The 18,983-nt window shown below is 42.3% G+C and overlaps 1 protein-coding gene across 1 annotated transcript in view; it reads left to right on the plus strand.

Moving 5' to 3' along the window:
- Positions 1 to 18,983, plus strand: part of hormad1 (HORMA domain containing 1) — a 55,393-nt gene that overhangs the window by 14,413 nt on the left and 21,997 nt on the right. The window contains exons 5-10 of the mRNA XM_072276284.1: positions 9,799 to 9,943; positions 11,117 to 11,180; positions 14,783 to 14,819; positions 15,771 to 15,791; positions 15,897 to 15,920; positions 17,847 to 17,914. Of these exons, the coding sequence (XP_072132385.1) occupies positions 9,799 to 9,943; positions 11,117 to 11,180; positions 14,783 to 14,819; positions 15,771 to 15,791; positions 15,897 to 15,920; positions 17,847 to 17,914 (359 nt within the window). The remainder of the gene's footprint in view (positions 1 to 9,798; positions 9,944 to 11,116; positions 11,181 to 14,782; positions 14,820 to 15,770; positions 15,792 to 15,896; positions 15,921 to 17,846; positions 17,915 to 18,983) is intronic.

Raw genomic sequence — 18,983 nt, forward strand, 5'->3', positions numbered from 1 at the left:
TTGTAATTTATTTTTTTTATTGAAGTTCATCATCAGACAAACATAGAAACATAGAAAATAGGTGCAGGAGTAGGCCATTCAGCCCTTCGAGCCTGCACCACCATTTATTATGATCATGGCTGATCATCCAACTCAGAACCCCACCCCAGCCTTCCCTCCATACCCCCTGACCCCCGTAGCCACAAGGGCCATATCTAACTCCCTCTTAAATATAGCCAATGAACTGGCCTCAACTGTTTCCTGTGGCAGAGAATTCCACAGATTCACCACTCTCTGTGTGAAGAAGTTTTTCCTCATCTCGGTCCTAAAAGGCTTCCCCTCTATCCTCAAACTGTGACCCCTCGTACTGGACTTCCCCAACATCGGGAACAATCTTCCTGCATCTAGCCTGTCCAATCCCTTTAGGATCTTATACGTTTCAATCAGATCCTCCCTCAATCTTCTAAATTCCAACGAGTACAAGCCCAATTCATCCAGTCTTTCTTCATATGAAAGTCCTGCCATCCCAGGAATCAATCTGGTGAACCTTCTTTGTACTCCCTCTATGGCAAGGATGTCTTTCCTCAGATTAGGGGACCAAAACTGCACACAATACTCCAGGTGTGGTCTCACCAAGGCCTTGTACAACTGCAGTAGTACCTCCCTGCTCCTGTACTCGAATCCTTTCGCTATAAATGCCAGCATACCATTCGCCTTTTTCACCGCCTGCTGTACCTGCACGCCCACTTTCAATGACTGGTGTATAATGACACCCAGGTCTCGTTTCACCTCCCCTTTTCCTAATCGGCCACCATTCAGATAATAATCTGTTTGCCTATTTTTGCCACCAAAGTGGATAACTTCACATTTATCCACATTAAATTGCATCTGCCATGAATTTGCCCACTCACCCAACCTATCCAAGTCACCCTGCATCCTCTTAGCATCCTCCTCACAGCTAACACTGCCACCCAGCTTTGTGTCATCCGCAAACTTGGAGATGCTGCATTTAATTTCCTCATCCAAGTCATTAATATATATTGTAAACAACTGGGGTCCCAGCACTGAGCCTTGCGGTACCCCACTAGTCACCGCCTGCCATTCTGAAAAGGTCCCGTTTATTCCCACTCTTTGCTTCCTGTCTGCTAACCAACTCTCCATCCACACCAATACCTTACCCCCAATACCGTGTGCTTTAAGTTTGCACACTAATCTCCTGTGTGGGACCTTGTCAAAAGCCTTCTGAAAATCCAAATATACCACATCCACTGGTTCTCCCCTATCCACTCTACTAGTTACATCCTCAAAAAATTCTATGAGATTGGTCAGGCATGATTTTCCTTTCACAAATCCATGCTGACTTTGTCCGATCATTTCACCGCTTTCCAAATGTGCTGTTATCACATCCTTGATAACTGACTCCAGCAGTTTCCCCACCACCGATGTTAGGCTAACCGGTCTATAATTCCCCGGTTTCTCTCTCCCTCCTCTTTTAAAAAGTGGAGTTACATTAGCCACCCTCCAATCCTCAGGAACTAGTCCAGAATCTAACGAGTTTTGAAAAATTATCACTAATGCATCCACTATTTCCTGGGCTACTTCCTTAAGCACCCTGGGATGCAGACCATCTGGCCCTGGGGATTTATCTGCCTTCAATCCCTTCAATTTACCTAACACCACTTCCCTACTAACATGTATTTTGCTCAGTTCCTCCATCTCACTGGACCCTCTGTCCCCTACTATTTCTGGAAGATTATTTATGTCCTCCTTAGTGAAGACAGAACCAAAGTAATTATTCAATTGGTCTGCCATGTCCTTGCTCCCCATAATCAATTCATCTGTTTCTGTCTGCAGGGGACCTACATTTGTCTTTACCAGTCTTTTCCTTTTTACATATCTATAAAAGCTTTTACAGTCCGTTTTTATGTTTCCTGCCAGTTTTCTCTCATAATCTTTTTTCCCCTTCCTAATTAAGCCCTTTGTCCTCCTCTGCTGAACTCTGAATTTCTCCCAGTCCTCAGGTGAGCCACTTTCTCTGGCTAATTTGTATGCTTCTTCTTTGGAATTGATACTATCCCTAATTTCTCTTGTCAGCATTTCTGTAAACTGTACATTTCTGTAAACTGTACATATAATCATATTTGTCACAAATCTCCACATAATATTTATCTGAAGTATACACTTACAGAAAGGAGAGGAAAGGAACAATCGAAAGAAGAAAACTATGTACAAAGTAGGGAGTGATCTTTTTTTTAACAACATATTCATTGACTTGTGAGAATAAAATCAGGCCTATGAGGTGTTACGTAGTTAAAACATTTTTCCCAGTATGAATCAAATTGTTCCAAATGCTGTTATCTTCTCCATTTTGTAAATGTCCATTGTGATTTCCATCCATACATTTAAAGTTGGGATCTCCTGTGATAACCATTTCCTGGTAAGGGTCTTTTTACCAGCCACCTGCAGTATATTCATTAAATATTTATCTCTTTTCAACCATTCTTGAGCTATATACCCAAAATATATGGTCTTACTCTCTCAGGGTATTTCACATTTAAAGATATCTTGTATGGCATTATGTATCCCACTCCAATAGTCTTTGATAATGGGGCATTCCCAGAAAATATGATAATGGTTTGCATTTTGGTTCCCACAATTTCTCCAGCAAACAGGGAGGCTACTATCATAATGGGATTTCTGAGAGGGTGCAATAGAATATCTTATCAAGTTTTTCCATCTGAACTCCCTCCATTTCTGTGAACTGGTACACTTCCATTGATACCTCCATATTAATGTCCAGTCTTCCTCAGATATTATTATCCCTCCTTCCTTCTCCCATTTTGTTTTAATGTATGAAGTCAAATGTGTTTTAAGATTTGACAAACCCTTATACACACTTGAAATGATTCTTCTATGATTGTCTGAATTATATGCTTTTCTAAGTAGCTCTGTCAGACATGTACTTGCCTTGGTTACATTTTTAACCGTCCTATTAACATACTGTCGCATCTGTAAATACTTTATACTTTATTGTCGCCAAACAATTGGTACTAGAACGTACAATCATCACAGTGATATTTGATTCTGTGCTTCCCACTCCCTGGATCACAAATATTAAATATTAAAAATATTTTAAATAGTTAAAATTAGTAAATATTAAAATTTTAAATTATAAATCATAAATAGAAAATAGAAAAATGGTAAGTAAGGTAGTGCAAAAAAACCGAGAGGCAGGTCCGGATATTTGGAGGGTACGGCCCAGATCCAAGTCAGGATACGTTCAGCAGTCTTATCACAGTTGGAAAGAAGCTGTTCCCAAATCTGGCCGTACGAGTCTTCAAGCTCCTGAGCCTTCTCCCAGAGGGAAGAGGGACGAAAAGTGTGTTGGCTGGGTGGGTCATGTCCTTGATTATCCTGGCAGCACTACTCCGACAGTGTGCAGTGTAAAATGAGTCCACGGATGGAAGATTGGTTTGTGTGATGTGCTGCGCCGTGTTCACGATCTTCTGCAGCTTCTTTCGGTCTTGGACAGGACAACTTCCATACCAGGTTGTGATGCATCCTAGAAGAATGCTTTCTACAGTGCATCTATAAAAATTAGTGAGCGTTTTAGGGGACAGGCCAAGTTTCTTTAGCTTTCTCAGGAAGTAAAGGCGCTGGTGGGCCTTCTTGGCAGGGGCCTCAGCTTGGTTGGACCAAGTCAGGTCATTTGTGATATTGATCCCGAGGAACTTAAAGCTTTTGACCTGTTCCACTTGCGCACCACCAACATAAATTGGGTCGTGCGGTCCGCTACTCCTTCTGAAGTCAACAACCAATTCCCTTGTCTTGCTGACGTTGAGGGATAGGTTATTGTCTTCGCACCATGCCACCAGTTTCTTAAGTTCCTCTCTGTACTCAAACTTATCATTACCCGAGATACGGCCTACAATTGTGTCATCAGCAAACTTATATATTCAGTTTGATGGAAACTTGGCTACACAATCATGGGTGTGCAGTGAGTACAGCAGGGGGCTGAGTACACAGCCTTGTGGGGCACTGGTGCTCAGAGTGATTGTACAGGAGAGCTTGTCCCCTATTTTTACAACCTGGGTCCTGTTTGTGAGGAAGTTGAAGATCCAGCTGCAGATCTGAGTGCTAAGGCCCAGGGTCGGTCGCTTCGCCAGGATGTTGTTGATCTTGATCTTGCTAGATTGGAGGTTTAGAAGGGTTTCTCGGGTATAGGATAGTGGAGAGGGCAGTTTGCTCGGGAGAGCACGCGCAAAGTCACCAGTTACCGGTGCCATCTTTAAAATACCGGTAAAAGTCTTGTTTTTCTAATAAGTGTTTCTCTTTGAGCATTTCAAAACTGAACAGTGTTCCTTCTTTCATTATATTGCAAATAGCTGTTATTCCTTTAGCTGTCCAGTCCTTAAATCTAGCATCCAGTTTATTCGGCATAAAATCCGAGTCATATGCACGCCATTTAAGGATTGCAATGTCTCTCTCTAGTTTATATTCTTTTATAATAGTTTTCCATATTTTAAGAGTCTGTTTCACCCACAGGTTATCAATAGTATTTATGTAACTTTGTAGGTTGTTATCAGCCAAAATTGCCTGTATGGGGATGGAAAGTATCCTCTTCTCAATGCTTTTCCATTGACCGTCATATGGGTTGCACCAGCATATCACAGCTCTCAACTGTGCTGCAAAATAATAATCTCTAAGAGAAGGTGGGCCCCATCCCCCCTTTTCCTTGGCTAATTGCAAAGTTTTGAGACGAACCCTGGGCCTTTTATCTTGCCATATATATCTTGATAGCATCTTGTTCCATTCATTGAATTGATTTTGATTAATCTCTATTGGTAGGGTCTGAAAGAGATACAGTAGTCTGGGCAGTATATTGATTTTAACAGATTCAATCCTTGAACTGAAACCAAGAAAAGGAATTAGGTTCCATCTTGCTATATCTTCCTTATTTTTTATATATAGGCTGATAATTGCATTCTGATAACTTTACCAAATCTTTTGGCATAATGATGCTCAAATATTTGACAGACTCTGTTTGCCATGCCCAAGGTTATCTACTTTCAATTTCTCTTGGTGAGCTACAGTTATATGAAAGTAGTTGGGTTTTATCTATGTTGATCTTGTATCCTGATAATTGGCCATATTGTTCAAAGGATTGCATCAATTTAGGTAGAGTATGTTGGTTGCCCTAGATAGGTCAAAATGTTATCCGCGTAATAGGCCAATTTGTGCTCTGTCCCTTTAATAGTAATTCTCCTGATATCTTCATTTTGTCTGATGTTTTGAGCTAATGGTTCCAGATATAATGCGAAGAGTAGCGGTGACAGTGCAGAACCCTGTCTTGTGCCCCTTTCTGGGGTAAAACTATTAGATAAATATCCATTGATTTTAATTCTAGCAGTAGGATTGAAACATTATCTTTAATAGTGGACTCCCAACAACAGAAGTCAGGCTAACTGGCCTATAACTTCCTTTCTTCTGCTTCCCTCCCTTCCTAAAGAGTGAATTGACATTTGCAAATTTCCGGTCTTCTGGAAAAGAGAATGTTATGTTTCTTGAAAGATCATTATAAGTGCCTCCACATTCTCTTCAGCTACCTTTTTCGCAACCTTGCCTTGTAATCTATCTGGTTCAGGTGACTTTTCCACCTTAAGACCTTTCAGCTTCACAAACATCTTCTACTTAGTAATAGCACGTACACTCACTTCTGTCCCGTAACACTCATGAATTTCTGGCATTAATCTAGTGTCTTCCATAGTGAAGTTATTAAGTTTATTTGACATTTCTTTGTCCCCCATTACTATCTTTCCAGCAGTCTAATGTCCATTCTCCTGCAGTTGAGTGAACAGGAGAATAGTGTGGCTCATAGGAGAAAAGGCAGGAGGAATAACTAGTGACAACCTACCAGGGACAAGTTGCAGTAGTTGCGTCTCTGGCACCGAGATGGGACCCTCAGCTCAGAAGGGAAGGAGATAAAAGAGGAGAGCAGTAGTGGTAGGGGATTCGATAGTTAAGGGGGATAGATAAGAGGTTCTGTGGAAGAGATCGAGAATCCCGGATGGTCTGTTGCCTCCCTGGTGCCAAGGTCCGCAATATCTCAGATGGAGTTTTCAGTATTCTCAAGAGGGAGGGTGAGCAGCCGGATGTCGTGGTCCATGTAGGGACCAATGACGTGGGTAGGAAGAGTGAGGAGGTACTGAAAGGTGAGTTTAGGGAGTTAGGTGCCAACTTAAAGGACAGGACCCCCTGGCTAGCAATCTTAGGATTGCTACCAGTGCCGTGTGCAGGCGGGTTTAGAAATAGTAAGATAGTGCAGATCAACATGTGGCTGAAGACATAATGCAGGAGGGAGAGCTTCAGATTTATAGATCATTGGGCAGTCTTCCAGGGAAGGTGGAACCTGTTCCGGTGGGGCGGTTTACATCTGAACTGGAGGGGGACAAATATTCTTGCAGGTAGGTTTGCTAAAGAGGCTCCAGTGGATTTAAACTAGATACAAGGGGGGAGGGGAACCAGAGTGCAGGAAAAAATGTAGAGGAGAAGGAAGAAAAAGAAAACAGTAAAGTTGTTTGCACCGTTAGTGATAAACAGAGAGTAAGAGGTGGAAATTTTCTTAAATGCATGTATTTTAATACTAGGAGCATTATAAGAAAGGTGGATGAGCTTAAAGCATGGATTGATTCCTGGAAGTATGATGTGGTAGTTGTTAGTGAAACATGGTTACAGGAGGGGTGTGATTGGCAACTAAATATTCCTGGATTTAATTGCTTCAGGTGTGATAGAATCGGAGGGACAAGAGGGGGAGGTGTTGCATTGCTTGTCAGAGAAAATATTACAGCGGTGCTCTGGCAGGATAGGTTAGAGGGCTCGTCTAGGGAGGCTATTTGGGTGGAATTGAGGAATGGGAAAGGTGTAGTAACACATGGGAATGGGGAGCGAGAATTGGAGGAGCAATTTTGTAAGGAGGTAGCAGATACTTGTAGTAAGCACAAGGTTGTGATTGTGGGAGATTTTAATTTTCCACACATAGACTAGGAAGCCCATACTGTAAAAGGGCAGGATGGTTTGGAGTTTGTAAAATGTGTGCAGGATAGTTTTTTGCAGCAATACAAAGAGGTACCACCTAGAGAAGGGGCAGTTTTGGATCTCCTGTTAGGGAATGAGATAGGTCAGGTGACGGAGGTTTGTGTTGAGGAGCACTTCGGGTCTGGTGATCACAATGGCATTAGTTTTAATATAATTATAGAGAAGGATAGATCTGGACCTAGGGTTGAGATTTTTGATTGGAGGAAGGCTAACTTTGAGGAGATGCAAAAAGATTTAGAAGGAGTGGATTGGGACAGTTTGTTTTATGGGAAGGATGTAATAGAGAAATGGAGGTCATTTAAAGGTGAGGGTACAGAATTTTTATGTTCCTCTGAAAGGAAAGGTTAAAAGTTTGAGAGAGCCATGGTTTTCAAGGGATATTGGAAACTTGTTTCAGAAAAAGAGAGATATCTACAATAAACATAGGCAGCATGGAGTAAATGAGATGTTCGAGGAATATAAAGAATGTACAAAGAATCTAAAGAAAGAAATTAGAAAAGCTGAAAGAAGGTACGAGGTTGCTTTGGCAAGTAAGGTGAAAATAAATCCTATGGGTTTCTACAGTTATATTAATAGCAAAAGGATAGTGAGGGATAAAACTGGTCCCTTTGAGAAGCAGAGTGGACAGCTATGTGTGGAGCCAAAAGAGATGGAAGAGATTCTGAACAATTTCTTTCCTTCGGTATTCACTAAGGAGAAGGATATTGAATTGTGTAAGATAAGGGAAACAGGTAGGGAAGTTATGGAAACTATGATGATTAAAGAAGAGGAATATAAAAGTGGATAAGTCTCTGGGTCCTGACAGGATATTCCCTAGGACCTTGAGGGAAGTTAGTGTGGAAATAGCAGGGGCTCTGACAGAAATATTTCAAATATCATTAGAAACGGGGATGGTGCTGCAGGATTGGCGTATTGTTCATGTTCTCATTGCTTAAAAAGGGTTCTAAGAGTAAACCTAGCAGTTAACGGCCTGTGAGTTTGATGTCAGTGGTGGGTAAATTGATGGAAAGTATTCTTAGAGATGGTATATATAATTATCTGGATAGACAGGGTCTGATTAGGAACAGTCAACATGGATTTGTGTGTGGAAAGTCATGTTTGACAAATCTTATTGAATTTTTTGGAGAGGTTACTAGGAAAGTTGACGAGGGTAAAGCGGTGGATGTTGTCTATATGGACTTCAGTAAGGCCCTTGACAAGGTTCCACACGGAAGGTTCAATCGTTAGGTATTAATATTGAAGTAGTAAAATGGATTCAGCAGTGGCTGGATGGGAGACGCCAGAGAGTAGTGGTGGATAACTGTTTGTCGGACTGGAGGACGGTGACTAGTGGTCTGTCTCAGGGATCTGTACTGGGTCCAATGTTGTTTGTCATATACATTAATGATCTGGATGATGGGGTGGTAAATTGGATTAGCAAGTATGCAGATGATGCTAAGATAGGTGGAGTTGTGGATAATGAAGTAGGTTTTCAAAGCTTGTAGAGAGATTTAGGCCAGTTAGAAGAGTGGGCTGAAAGATGGCAGATGGAGTTTAATGCTGATAAATGTGAGGTGTTACATTTTGGTAGAACTAATCAAAATAGGACATACATGGTAAATGGTAGGGCATTGAAGAATGCAGTAGAACAGAGGGATCTAGGAATAATGGTGCATAGTTCCCTGAAGGTTGAATCTCATGTGGATAGGGTGGTGAAGAAAGCTTCTGGTATGCGGGCCTTTATAAATCAGAGCGTTGAGTATAGGAGTTGAGATGTAATGTTGAAATTGTACAAGGCATTGGTAAGGCCAAATTTGGAGTATTGTGTACAGTTCTGGTCACCGAATTATAGGAAAGATGTCAGCAAAGTAGAGAGAGTACAGAGAAGATTTACTAGAATGTTACCTAGGTTTCATCACCGAAGTTACAGAGAAAGGTTGAACAAGTTAGGTCTTTATTCTCTGGAACGTAGAAGGTTGAGTGGGGACTTGTTAGAGGTATTTAAAATTATGAGGGGGATTGATAGAGTTGACGTGGATAGGCTTTTTCCATTGAGAGTGGGGGAGATTCAAACAAGAGGACATGAGTTGAGAGTTAGAGGGCAAAAGTTTAGGGGTAACATGAGGGGGAACTTTTTTACTCAGACAGTGATAGCTGTGTGGAATGAGCTTCCAGCAGAAGTGGTTGAGGCCGGTTCGATGTTGTTGTTTAAAGTTAAATTGGATAGCTATATGGACAGGAAAGAAACGGAGGGTTATGGGCTGAGTGCAGGTCGGTGGGAGTAGATGAGAGTAAGAGTTCGGCGCGGACTTGAAGGGCCGAGATGGCCGGTTTCCGTGCTGTAATTGTTATATGGTTATATAGTGAATATAATCATAACCTGTTCAACCCTTCCCTATAACCCACATTCTCAAATCCTGGCAACATCCTTGTAAATTTTCTCTGCACTCTTTCAATCTTATTGATAATCATTCCTGCATGTAGGAAAGACTCCGAATTTGGCCTCACCAATGTCTTACAAGCTCTCTATACTCTGTACTCACCTCTATCTACAGTCTTCCAAGCCGCTCATTGTCCTTCCATTCATTTCTCCCTTATATAGGCTTCAGTTTAAGAGAATCATTCTCCTTTTGAGTATATCCATACCCACTGCTCTATAAGGTGCGACACCTCCCTTCCCCTCTGCGTCCGTTAGAAGGCTCCCTCTAACGCATTCATGGTGCTCATGTTTGTTCCATGACACAGAGTGCAGCCACGTTTCCCAGCAAGGTGAGCACGGAGCATCAGTCGCTCGTCCTGGTGAAGCGTCTTCTGGCTGTGGCAATCTCCAGCATCACCTATCTCCGAGGGCTATTTCCTGAGTACGCCTATGGTACACGATACCTGGACGGTAAGCATTCCTAACACCTGGCGTTAGGAGAGCTGGGGGAGGGAGAATGTTGGGGAAGAGAAGCCCTTTGTTGAATTGAGTCCATTTTAGTACACCCAGAATGTGTCAAGGCAACTTATTCCTTCCACATCAACAACCGCCAACACTTGCATCATTAACTGTACCTGGAAAGGCATCACCACCAGCACAGAAACAGGCCCCTTCAGTGTTGAACTATTAATCTGCCTAGTCTTATCGGCTTGCAGCCGGACCATAGCCCTCCATATCCCTATCATCCATGTACCTATCCAAATTTTTCTTAAATGTTGAAATTGACCCCACATCCACCACTTGCGCTGTCAGCGTGTTCCACACTTTCACCACCCTCTAAGTTAAGAAGTTCCCCCTCATGTTCCGCTTAAACATTTCACATTTTACTCTTAACCCGTGACCTCTAGTTCTATTCTCACCCAACCTCAGTGAAAAAAGCCTGTTTGCATTTACCCTATCTATCTATACCCCTCATAATTTTGTCTAGCTCTATCAAATCTCCCCTCATTCTTATACGGTCCAGAGAGTGAAGTGCTAACCTATTCAGCCTTTCTCGATAACCCGGATCCTCAAGACCTGACAACATCCTTCTAAATTTTTCTCTGCACTCTTTCAGTGTGCAGTATCAAAAATCTGAACATAAGTGCAGGAAGCTGAGTCTTCCAGTTTAGAATCAGGTTTATTATCACTCGTTTGATGTGAAATTTGTTGTTTTGTGGCAGCCGTACAGTGCAAGACATAAGGAAAAACTTACAGAAAAACAGCACCATGGTAGCATAGTTATTACAGCTTGGGGTGTTCAATTCTGATGCTGTCTGTAATACGTCCTCCCTGTGAATGTGTAAGTTTTCTCCATGTGTTCTGATTTCCTCCCACATTCCAAAGACGAACTGGTTTGTAGGTTCCAAAGACATACTGGGTGGTGTGGCTCTTTGGGTGAAAGTGCCTGCTCTACACTGTATTGCAAAATAAAATTTTTAAATTTACAGAGAAAAACACAGGTAGATGATTTCTGAGTGCTGGAACAGATTGGGGTGGCTCTCTGCTAATCCTGACCGTTGGGTTTTGCTAGATTCATTTCCATGCTCAATAGTTTTTCAATATTTTTTTGACTGAAGATTTCCTGTGTTATTTTCTCCTCAGACCTTTGTGTGAAAATCCTGCGGGAAGATGACAACTGCCCTGGATCATCGGAAATCGTGAAATGGTTTGTTATGATTCTCCTGAATTTTAAAGTCGGGTTAATTTATAATGGTGCCATCTGTCAATTTCATAGTGCCTTGAACATCAGAAGGTTAAGAGTTGGCTTTATTTGTCATATATACATTTAAACCTACAGTGAAATGCATTGTTTGCGTCAACGACCAACACAGTTCAAGAAGGTGCTGGGGCAGCCCACAAGTGTTGCCATACTTCGGGTGTCAACATAGTATGCCCACAACCTACTACACCTAACCTGTACATCTTTGGAATGTGTGAGAAAATGCATGTAGTCATGGGGAGGAATGTGCAAACTCTTCACAGAAAGTGGCGGGAATTGAACCCCATTTAGTGATGGCTGACGCTGTAAAGTATTACACTAACTGTTATGCTACTGTGCCACTTTGTGGGGCCCCAGGCAGGACATGAAACAATTTGAGGGATAAACAGTTCGCTCGACGTTATGCTTTTAAACTGACTCTAGAATTACCGCCCTACACCTAACCTTCAGCTCCCTCTTCGCGCAATATGTTGTTCTTGTTCCTTTCCGTGCCTTGTGACACATTGGCTGGCAACCTTTCTGTTTCTTTAGCATTTTTGTCTGTTTTTTACAAGGCTAAGTTGCTAGCCTGACACTCAACCCAGCACAGATGGAAAGCGTGCAAGAAGCCAGCCAGATTCAAACCCAGGATCACTCACCTCAAAGTCCGGTGCAGATGCCACTACGCCTCAGGCTGGCATCTAGCACAACATGACTGAGTGTTAAGTCTTCAGCCCATTGATTTATCACATGTACATGGAAACATACAGTGAAACATTCAATACAAACTAAGGATGTGCTGGAGGAAGCCTACAAATGTCGCCATACGTTCCGACGCCAACATGGCATGCCCACCATGTTCAGCAGAACAACACAATACAATTTACAACACAGAATATCACAAGCAGCAATAACGGCAGAACAAAACAAGATAACAAGGAAAAGAAGTCCCTTTCCCATCCACCAATCCCTCACACACACAGAGCTCCAACCCCAAGACAGGCAGGAATGAAAGGGTTATCGCATGAGGAGCTCTGGGTGTGTCTGGCAGATGGCGTTCAACCCAGGTAAGTGTGAGGTGGTTCATTTTGGTAGGTCAAATATGATGGCAGAATATAGTATTAATGGTAAGACTCAGCAGTGTGGAGGATCAGAGCGATCTTGGGGTCCCAATCCATTGGACGCTCAAAGGTGCTACGCAGGTTGACTCTGTGGTTAAGAAGGCAAACGGTGCATTGGCCTTCATCAATCATGGGATTGAGTTTAGGAGCCGAGGGGTAATATTGGAGCTGTATAGGACCCTGGTCAGACCCACTTGGAGTACTGTGCTCAGTTCTGGTTGCCTCACTACAGGAAGGATGTGGAAACCATAGAGAGGGTGCGGAGGAGATTTACAAGGATGTTGCCTGGATTGGGGGACATCCCTTATGAGAATAGGTTGAGTGAACTCGGCCTTTTCTCCTTGGAGCGACAGAGGATGAGAGGTGACCTGATAGAGGTGTACAAGATAATGAGAGGCGTTGATCATGTGGATAGTCAGAGGCTTTTTCCCAGGGCTGAAATGGCTAGCACAAGAGGGCATAGTTTTAAGGTGCTTGGAAGTAGGTACAGAGGAGATGTTGGGTAAGTTTTTTATGCAGACAGTGTTGAGTGTGTGGAATGGTTTGCCAGTTATGTTGGTGGAGGCAGATACGACAGCGTCTTTTAGGAGACTCCTGGATAGGTACACAGAATTTAGAAAAGTAGAGGGCAATGGGTAACCCTAGGTAATTTCTAAGGTAAGGGCATGTTCGGCACAGCTTTGTGGGCTGAAGGCCACAATTTTTGATGTTTTCTATCTACTCACTGGAATTTAGAAGAATGGAGGTGGGGGGAATCATATTGAATGTTGAAAGGCCTAGATAGAATGGATGTGGAAAGGTGTTTCCTATAGTGAGGAAGTCTTAATTCCAGAGGGCGCAGCCTCAGAATAGGGGGATGTCTGTTTAGAATGGAGATGAGAAATTTCTTTAGCCAGATGGTAGTGAATCTGAAATTTGTTGCTTGGAATGGCTGGGGAGGCCAGGTTATTGGGTTTATTTAGAACATAAAACAGTACAACACAGCACAGGAGCAGGCCATTTGGCCCCCAGCGTTGTGCCAAATCAGCTAAAAAGCAAATCAAAAACATCCAAACACTAATCCCATTTTCTTACACAATGAACATTTCCCTCCATTTTGCTTACATTCATGTGCCTATCCAAATGTCTCTTAAAAGCCTTTAATGTATTTGCCTCTCCCACCATACCAGGCAGCACATTCCACGACTCTTGAGTGAAAAACTTAGCCCTCACATCCCACTTGAATCTACCCCCTCTCACCTTAAATGCATTCCCTCCAGTATTAGGCATTCCTACCCTGGGAAAAAAGATACTCCCTGTCTACTCTATCTATGCCTCTCATAATCTTATAAACCCCTATCAGATCTCCCTTCAGCCTCTGCCGCTCCAGAGGTTGATTGGTTCTTAATTAGTAAGAGCATGAAAGGTTATGGGGAGAAGGCAGGAGAATGGGGTTGAGAGGGAACTTACATCAGCTGTGACAAAATGTTAGAGAAGATTTGAAGGGCTGAACGGCCTAATTCTGATCCTAACTCTTATGGTCTATGGTCTTATAGTCTGCTTCCAGGCCTCCAGCCATTTATCTTTTACTTATTTAGAGATACAGCGCAGAGCAGGCCCGTTAGCCCTTTGAGCTGCCCTTCTGCAATTTAATTCTAGCCTAATCACGGCACAATTTACAATGACCATTTAACCGTCTAACCCGTACATCTTTGGACTGTGGGAGGAAACTGGAATACCCGGAGAAAACGCATGCATTCCATGGGGCGGATGTACAGACTCCTTATAGGGGACGGTGGGTTTGAACTCTGAATTCCAACGCCTTGAGTTGTAACCGTGACGGTTACAGCACCTAATCTTGTTGGATAAATCGTTCCTGTTACAAGCACTGTGCTAATTCTAGTTCTGCGTGTTGTTTGTACACTTTCTACACATAAACAAATTGGTAAGGGACAGTGGGAGTGGTAAGGGGTGGGGTGCAAGACTAGTACCAGCATGAACTGAATAAGAATAAAGCAGGACATTACAAAATGCTGTAGGAACTCAGCAGGTCAGGCAGCATCTATGGAAATTAATAAACAGTCGACATTTTGGTCCAAGATCCTTCTTCAATACTGAGAAAGAAGGGGGAATATGCCAGAATAAAAAGATGGGGTGAGGGGAAGGAAGATAGCAAGAAGGTGATAGCCAGGTGGGTGGGAAAGATAAAAGGCTAGAGAACAGGGAATCTGCTAAGAGAGGAGAGTGGACCATGGGAGAAAGGGAAGAAGGTTGGGCACTGGGGGATGTGATAGGCAGTTGAGAAGAATTAAGAATGGCAAATCGAAGAAGAGAGAACTGGGAAGGAAATTATTTTTACCTGAAGGAGAAATTGATGTTCATGCTATTAGATTGGAGGCTACTAGGACATTAATAATTTATGACAAAAGTATACTTTTGATTATTGTGTTGTTGTTTTGCTTCATTTAGGATGATGGGATGTTATGATGCATTACAGAAAAAATATGTAAGTCATTTCTTGATGTTACTTTTTAGAAATTAGCTGATAGAGCCTCTGCCTCACAACTCCTGTGACCCAGTGTACAGTGCTGATGGTGTGTGGAGTTTGTGTGCTGTCTCTGTGAGTTTTCCTTGGCACTTCTGATTCCCTCTCACATCCTGACTGTGAACTGGGCTGCTGTAAATTTCCTATGGTGTGTCAGTGGAGGTCTGTCTGTCTACTTACTTATCTAACTTCTTAAGCCCATCACCCCTTACTGGGGCAAAGGCCATCAACAGCAGCTCACCAGAGTCCACTTTCCTGGGCCGAAGAGAGTTGATTGTTCCTGTGGCTTCAGCTTTCACTACATGACTTCATGTGTCTTCTAGCAAAGATCCTTCCTCTTGCATGGGGTTTTTACAAGATGGAGTTGCTAGCCCAGGTCCATCCCCTCTCCTCCCGCAGCCAGGCTTGGGACTGTCCTTGGCAGAGTTATTTATCTATTTATTTATTTGGAGGTAAAACCAGGTAACAAGCTCATGCCACCCAATTACATCCATGTGATCAATTATCCTACTAATCCATACGTCTGTGGAATGTGGGAGAAAACCCACATGGTCATGGGAGAACATACAAACTCCTTAAAAACTGCAGTGGAAATTGAACCCAGGAAGCTGGTGCTGTATTAGATTTGTGCTAACTGCTATGCTACAATGCTGCTGTGGCAGGTGTACGATCTGCCACTAATAGATTTTTCATCCAAAGTGTGCAATAGGTTTTTGAGGTATTGGGTCAATATTTTTATTATTTTCAGATTCATATGCACTGGGAATGTCAGCCAAATTTACATGCTGAGATTTCTGGTAGTGGGTTTTGAACTCATGACTCTGACAGACCGAAGCAGGGAAAAGTTAATCATGAGGGTATAGTGTCATAATTTAATCATGTTAAAAGTATCCTGTATTTTCCTTTCAACAGCTGCGGATGTTGGTTTTAGCTGTAAGTCATGTATTTATATTGGCAAGTTTTCATTTTTTCATTCTTTCTCATTGGTACGCAAAGGATGATGGGTCATTTATAGCAGACTTTTACCTTCATTTACAGATCTACACCAACGAGGAGCCCCAGGTATTTTATCCTTTCAAGTAATAAATTCTGGCATATGGTAAATTTTCACCATTGTGTTATGGTGAGGGATCAGTGCCATGGCAAAGCCACACGACCTCATGTGTGATTTGCCATTTGCTTCCAGTGGGCCAACCAACAGCCAATATGTCATTATCTCTCTTCCGATCTTCCACATTCTCTGTGATGAGAAGATGTGTGTATGCTTGCCTTCATTGGCCAAAGTATCAAGTATAAGAGTTGGGAAATCGTGTAAGATGTTAGTTTGCAGTTCTGGTCACGCTATAGGAAGGATGTGATTAAGCTGCAGAGGGTGTAAGAAAAGACTCATAAGGATATTGCCTGGATTTGAGGACTGGAGTTTATAAGGAGAGACTTAATAGATTGGGACACCTTTCTTTCGCTTTCTCTGGAGTGAAGGTCAGATGACAGTAAGATCTATGATACTATGAGAGATATGGACAGGGTATTCAAAGGCTTGGATAGATGATGTGGAGAGGATGTTTCCTATATTTGGGGAGCCTAAGACCAGAGGACACAGCTCAGAATATAAGAATGTCCTTTGGAAACAGGTGAGAACAAATTTCTTTAGTGAGAGCATAGTGAATCTATGGAATTCATTGCCACAGACTGCTAAGTCATTGGGTATATTTGAAGTGAAGTAGGTTCCTGGTTAGTTATGATGTCAAAGGTTATGGAGAGAAAGAGAAGAATGGCAAATCAAGTATAATGGAATGGTGGAGCAGACTCAATGGGCGGAATGGCCTAATTCTGCTCCTAACTAGTGTGGCCGGGTGGTAGATAGACAGTCTCTTTCCCGTGGCAGGGTGTCTGAAACTAGAAGGCAGAGGTTTATAGTGAACAGAAGGCCTTGAAAGGGGATCTGGTGGGTAAGTTCATAACACAAAGGGTAGTAGTACGCGATGAGCTGTAGGGTCTATTTCAGTGCTTTCTGACTCTGTGATTGAAATTATTGCCGATGAAAGCCAAGAGGCTGGAATCTTTGGAGGGTAGTGATCCCGGAAGGGCTTGAGTGGGGTGGTTACAGGCATAGAAGTACAGAGGAATTTTAAAACAAGGATTGGAGTTTATAGATGAAGATATTATTGAACGGGGAGCATTGTAGGCCATGCAACATAGGTATTGAGGAGTATCAGGGTGATAGGAGGGACCTGGCCAGGGTCAGCCTACCAAGAAGGTGATGTATGGTTATGGTTGGGAAAATGGGATGGTGATGTTGGATTCTGATGCTTTTCATCTCAGGTTCTTTCGCAAGTCAAGAATGAGGCATTAAAAAGAAATTGTTGCTTCATAGTCGTTTATTAAGCACTAAGAGAATGACGGAAATGGAGATGAGCAAGAGTTTAGTAGCTGAGAACAAAGGGGGAGGAAAGACTTAAGATGACAAGCCAAAGTGTCTGAGCTTCTTATACCCCGTAGATAAGAGACATTCCATTCAAATTTGGAGATAAGAGTTAACCAATCAATTCAAATAGCGCAATACCAGAAAAGTTTACAGAATCATACAAACAACTGTAGGTACTAGGAGACACACTGAACAATTGCATATACATACTGTGGCCACCAAGAAACATAAGAAACAGTTACATGTATATAGATAATTATATAAAATATAAGCAGATATAAATTGTTAAACTACAAAAAATTAGTTGTACATCTGAGATGAAAGGAGGTACTGCATACAGTCAATAGATATCCAGCCAATATACTGGAGTTGACTGGGACACATTGAGTGGCTGTCTTTGTGGTAATCCTTGGCTGAAGTGGAACTGTTGTCCACCAAGAACCTAGTCATGGGGAGGGTGAGTGTTTCCAAACAAGTGGAGGGACGCAGGAAATGCTCAATGATTTGATAGTGTTTGCACAGTTGTGTCAAGTATTCTTCCATCACCTGTGGTTCCATTCCAGACAGTTACTGAATGTTATCAGTTCAAGTTCAAATATAGGAAAGGAGGACCATTGATGGATTTCGCAAGGTAATTTCACCTTCAGTTACATTTTCTGCATAGTCATGTAGTTTGCAGGACTTTGTGTGTATACACGGTATTAGTGTGTGGGTATTTACATTGAGAAGGGTTCATGTTAATATTTATGTGCGTATGCGTGTGCCTGCTCTTGCACGTGTAGTCATACTTGTGCTCTTGTATCCATGAATTTGAGTGCACTGACATGGGGGTGTAAACTGATGTGCTTAAGTGGGTGCATAAGTGATTACCTGTGCCTCTAGATGAACTTTATGTTGCATGTGTATGTGTACTGAGGGTAGGTGAAGTACAAACACGTTTGTAGTAGTCAGTGGTGTGTTTGTGTGAATTTGGGTGTGTATGAGTGAGTATGTGCATATGTGTATGAGTGAGTGTGTATGTAGGTCTGTGTGTGTGTCTATGTACTGAGGGTAGGGTAAGTCATTGTTGGTAACTATCAATGTGTGTGGTTTGTACTGAGGGGAGGTAAATCACGGTTGTCAGTGGTGGCATGGTGGATATCGGGAAACATGAGGATAGAGGAACATGGAGGCTTCAAATGGTTGCTGGGCTGGAGGAGGCTGCAGAGTTAGGGAGTGTCTGTTGGACAGGGCACCATTTCAGCTCAGCAGAGATGGGTGTCAGGGGGAACAAAGAAGGGATTGGCCATTGCTGGTACACTGAGAGGGTAAAGTGTATCTAAAGGTGCCTTTGTGTAGTATGTTCATACATCATTGAATTTGAGTGAATTCTTACATCTGTTAGTGCACTGATGTCTGTGGTGGCTTATATAGTTATATATGTGCTGTGTGTGTCTGTTTAATGTCTATTTTGGACCTGGCTTTGAAATTTGCCTTTTATCCACTTCAGATCAAAAGGAAATTATTGAATATACTCAGGAAATTTCATTGTTTTTCATTGGAAGCTGTCATCATTTTTCTCTCATCGCCATCAAAAGGAGGAAATATTCCTTTATTTTGTGCTTTTTCTTCATACCGTAACATTAGTAAGTGGGGCAGATGTTACTCAAGCAGCTCATTTGGCAAGGTCTAGAGACAGGGAAATCCAGAGAGGTAATTTC

This window comes from Mobula birostris, chromosome 2, assembly GCF_030028105.1.
Source record: "Mobula birostris isolate sMobBir1 chromosome 2, sMobBir1.hap1, whole genome shotgun sequence".
Lineage (NCBI taxonomy): Eukaryota > Metazoa > Chordata > Chondrichthyes > Myliobatiformes > Myliobatidae > Mobula > Mobula birostris.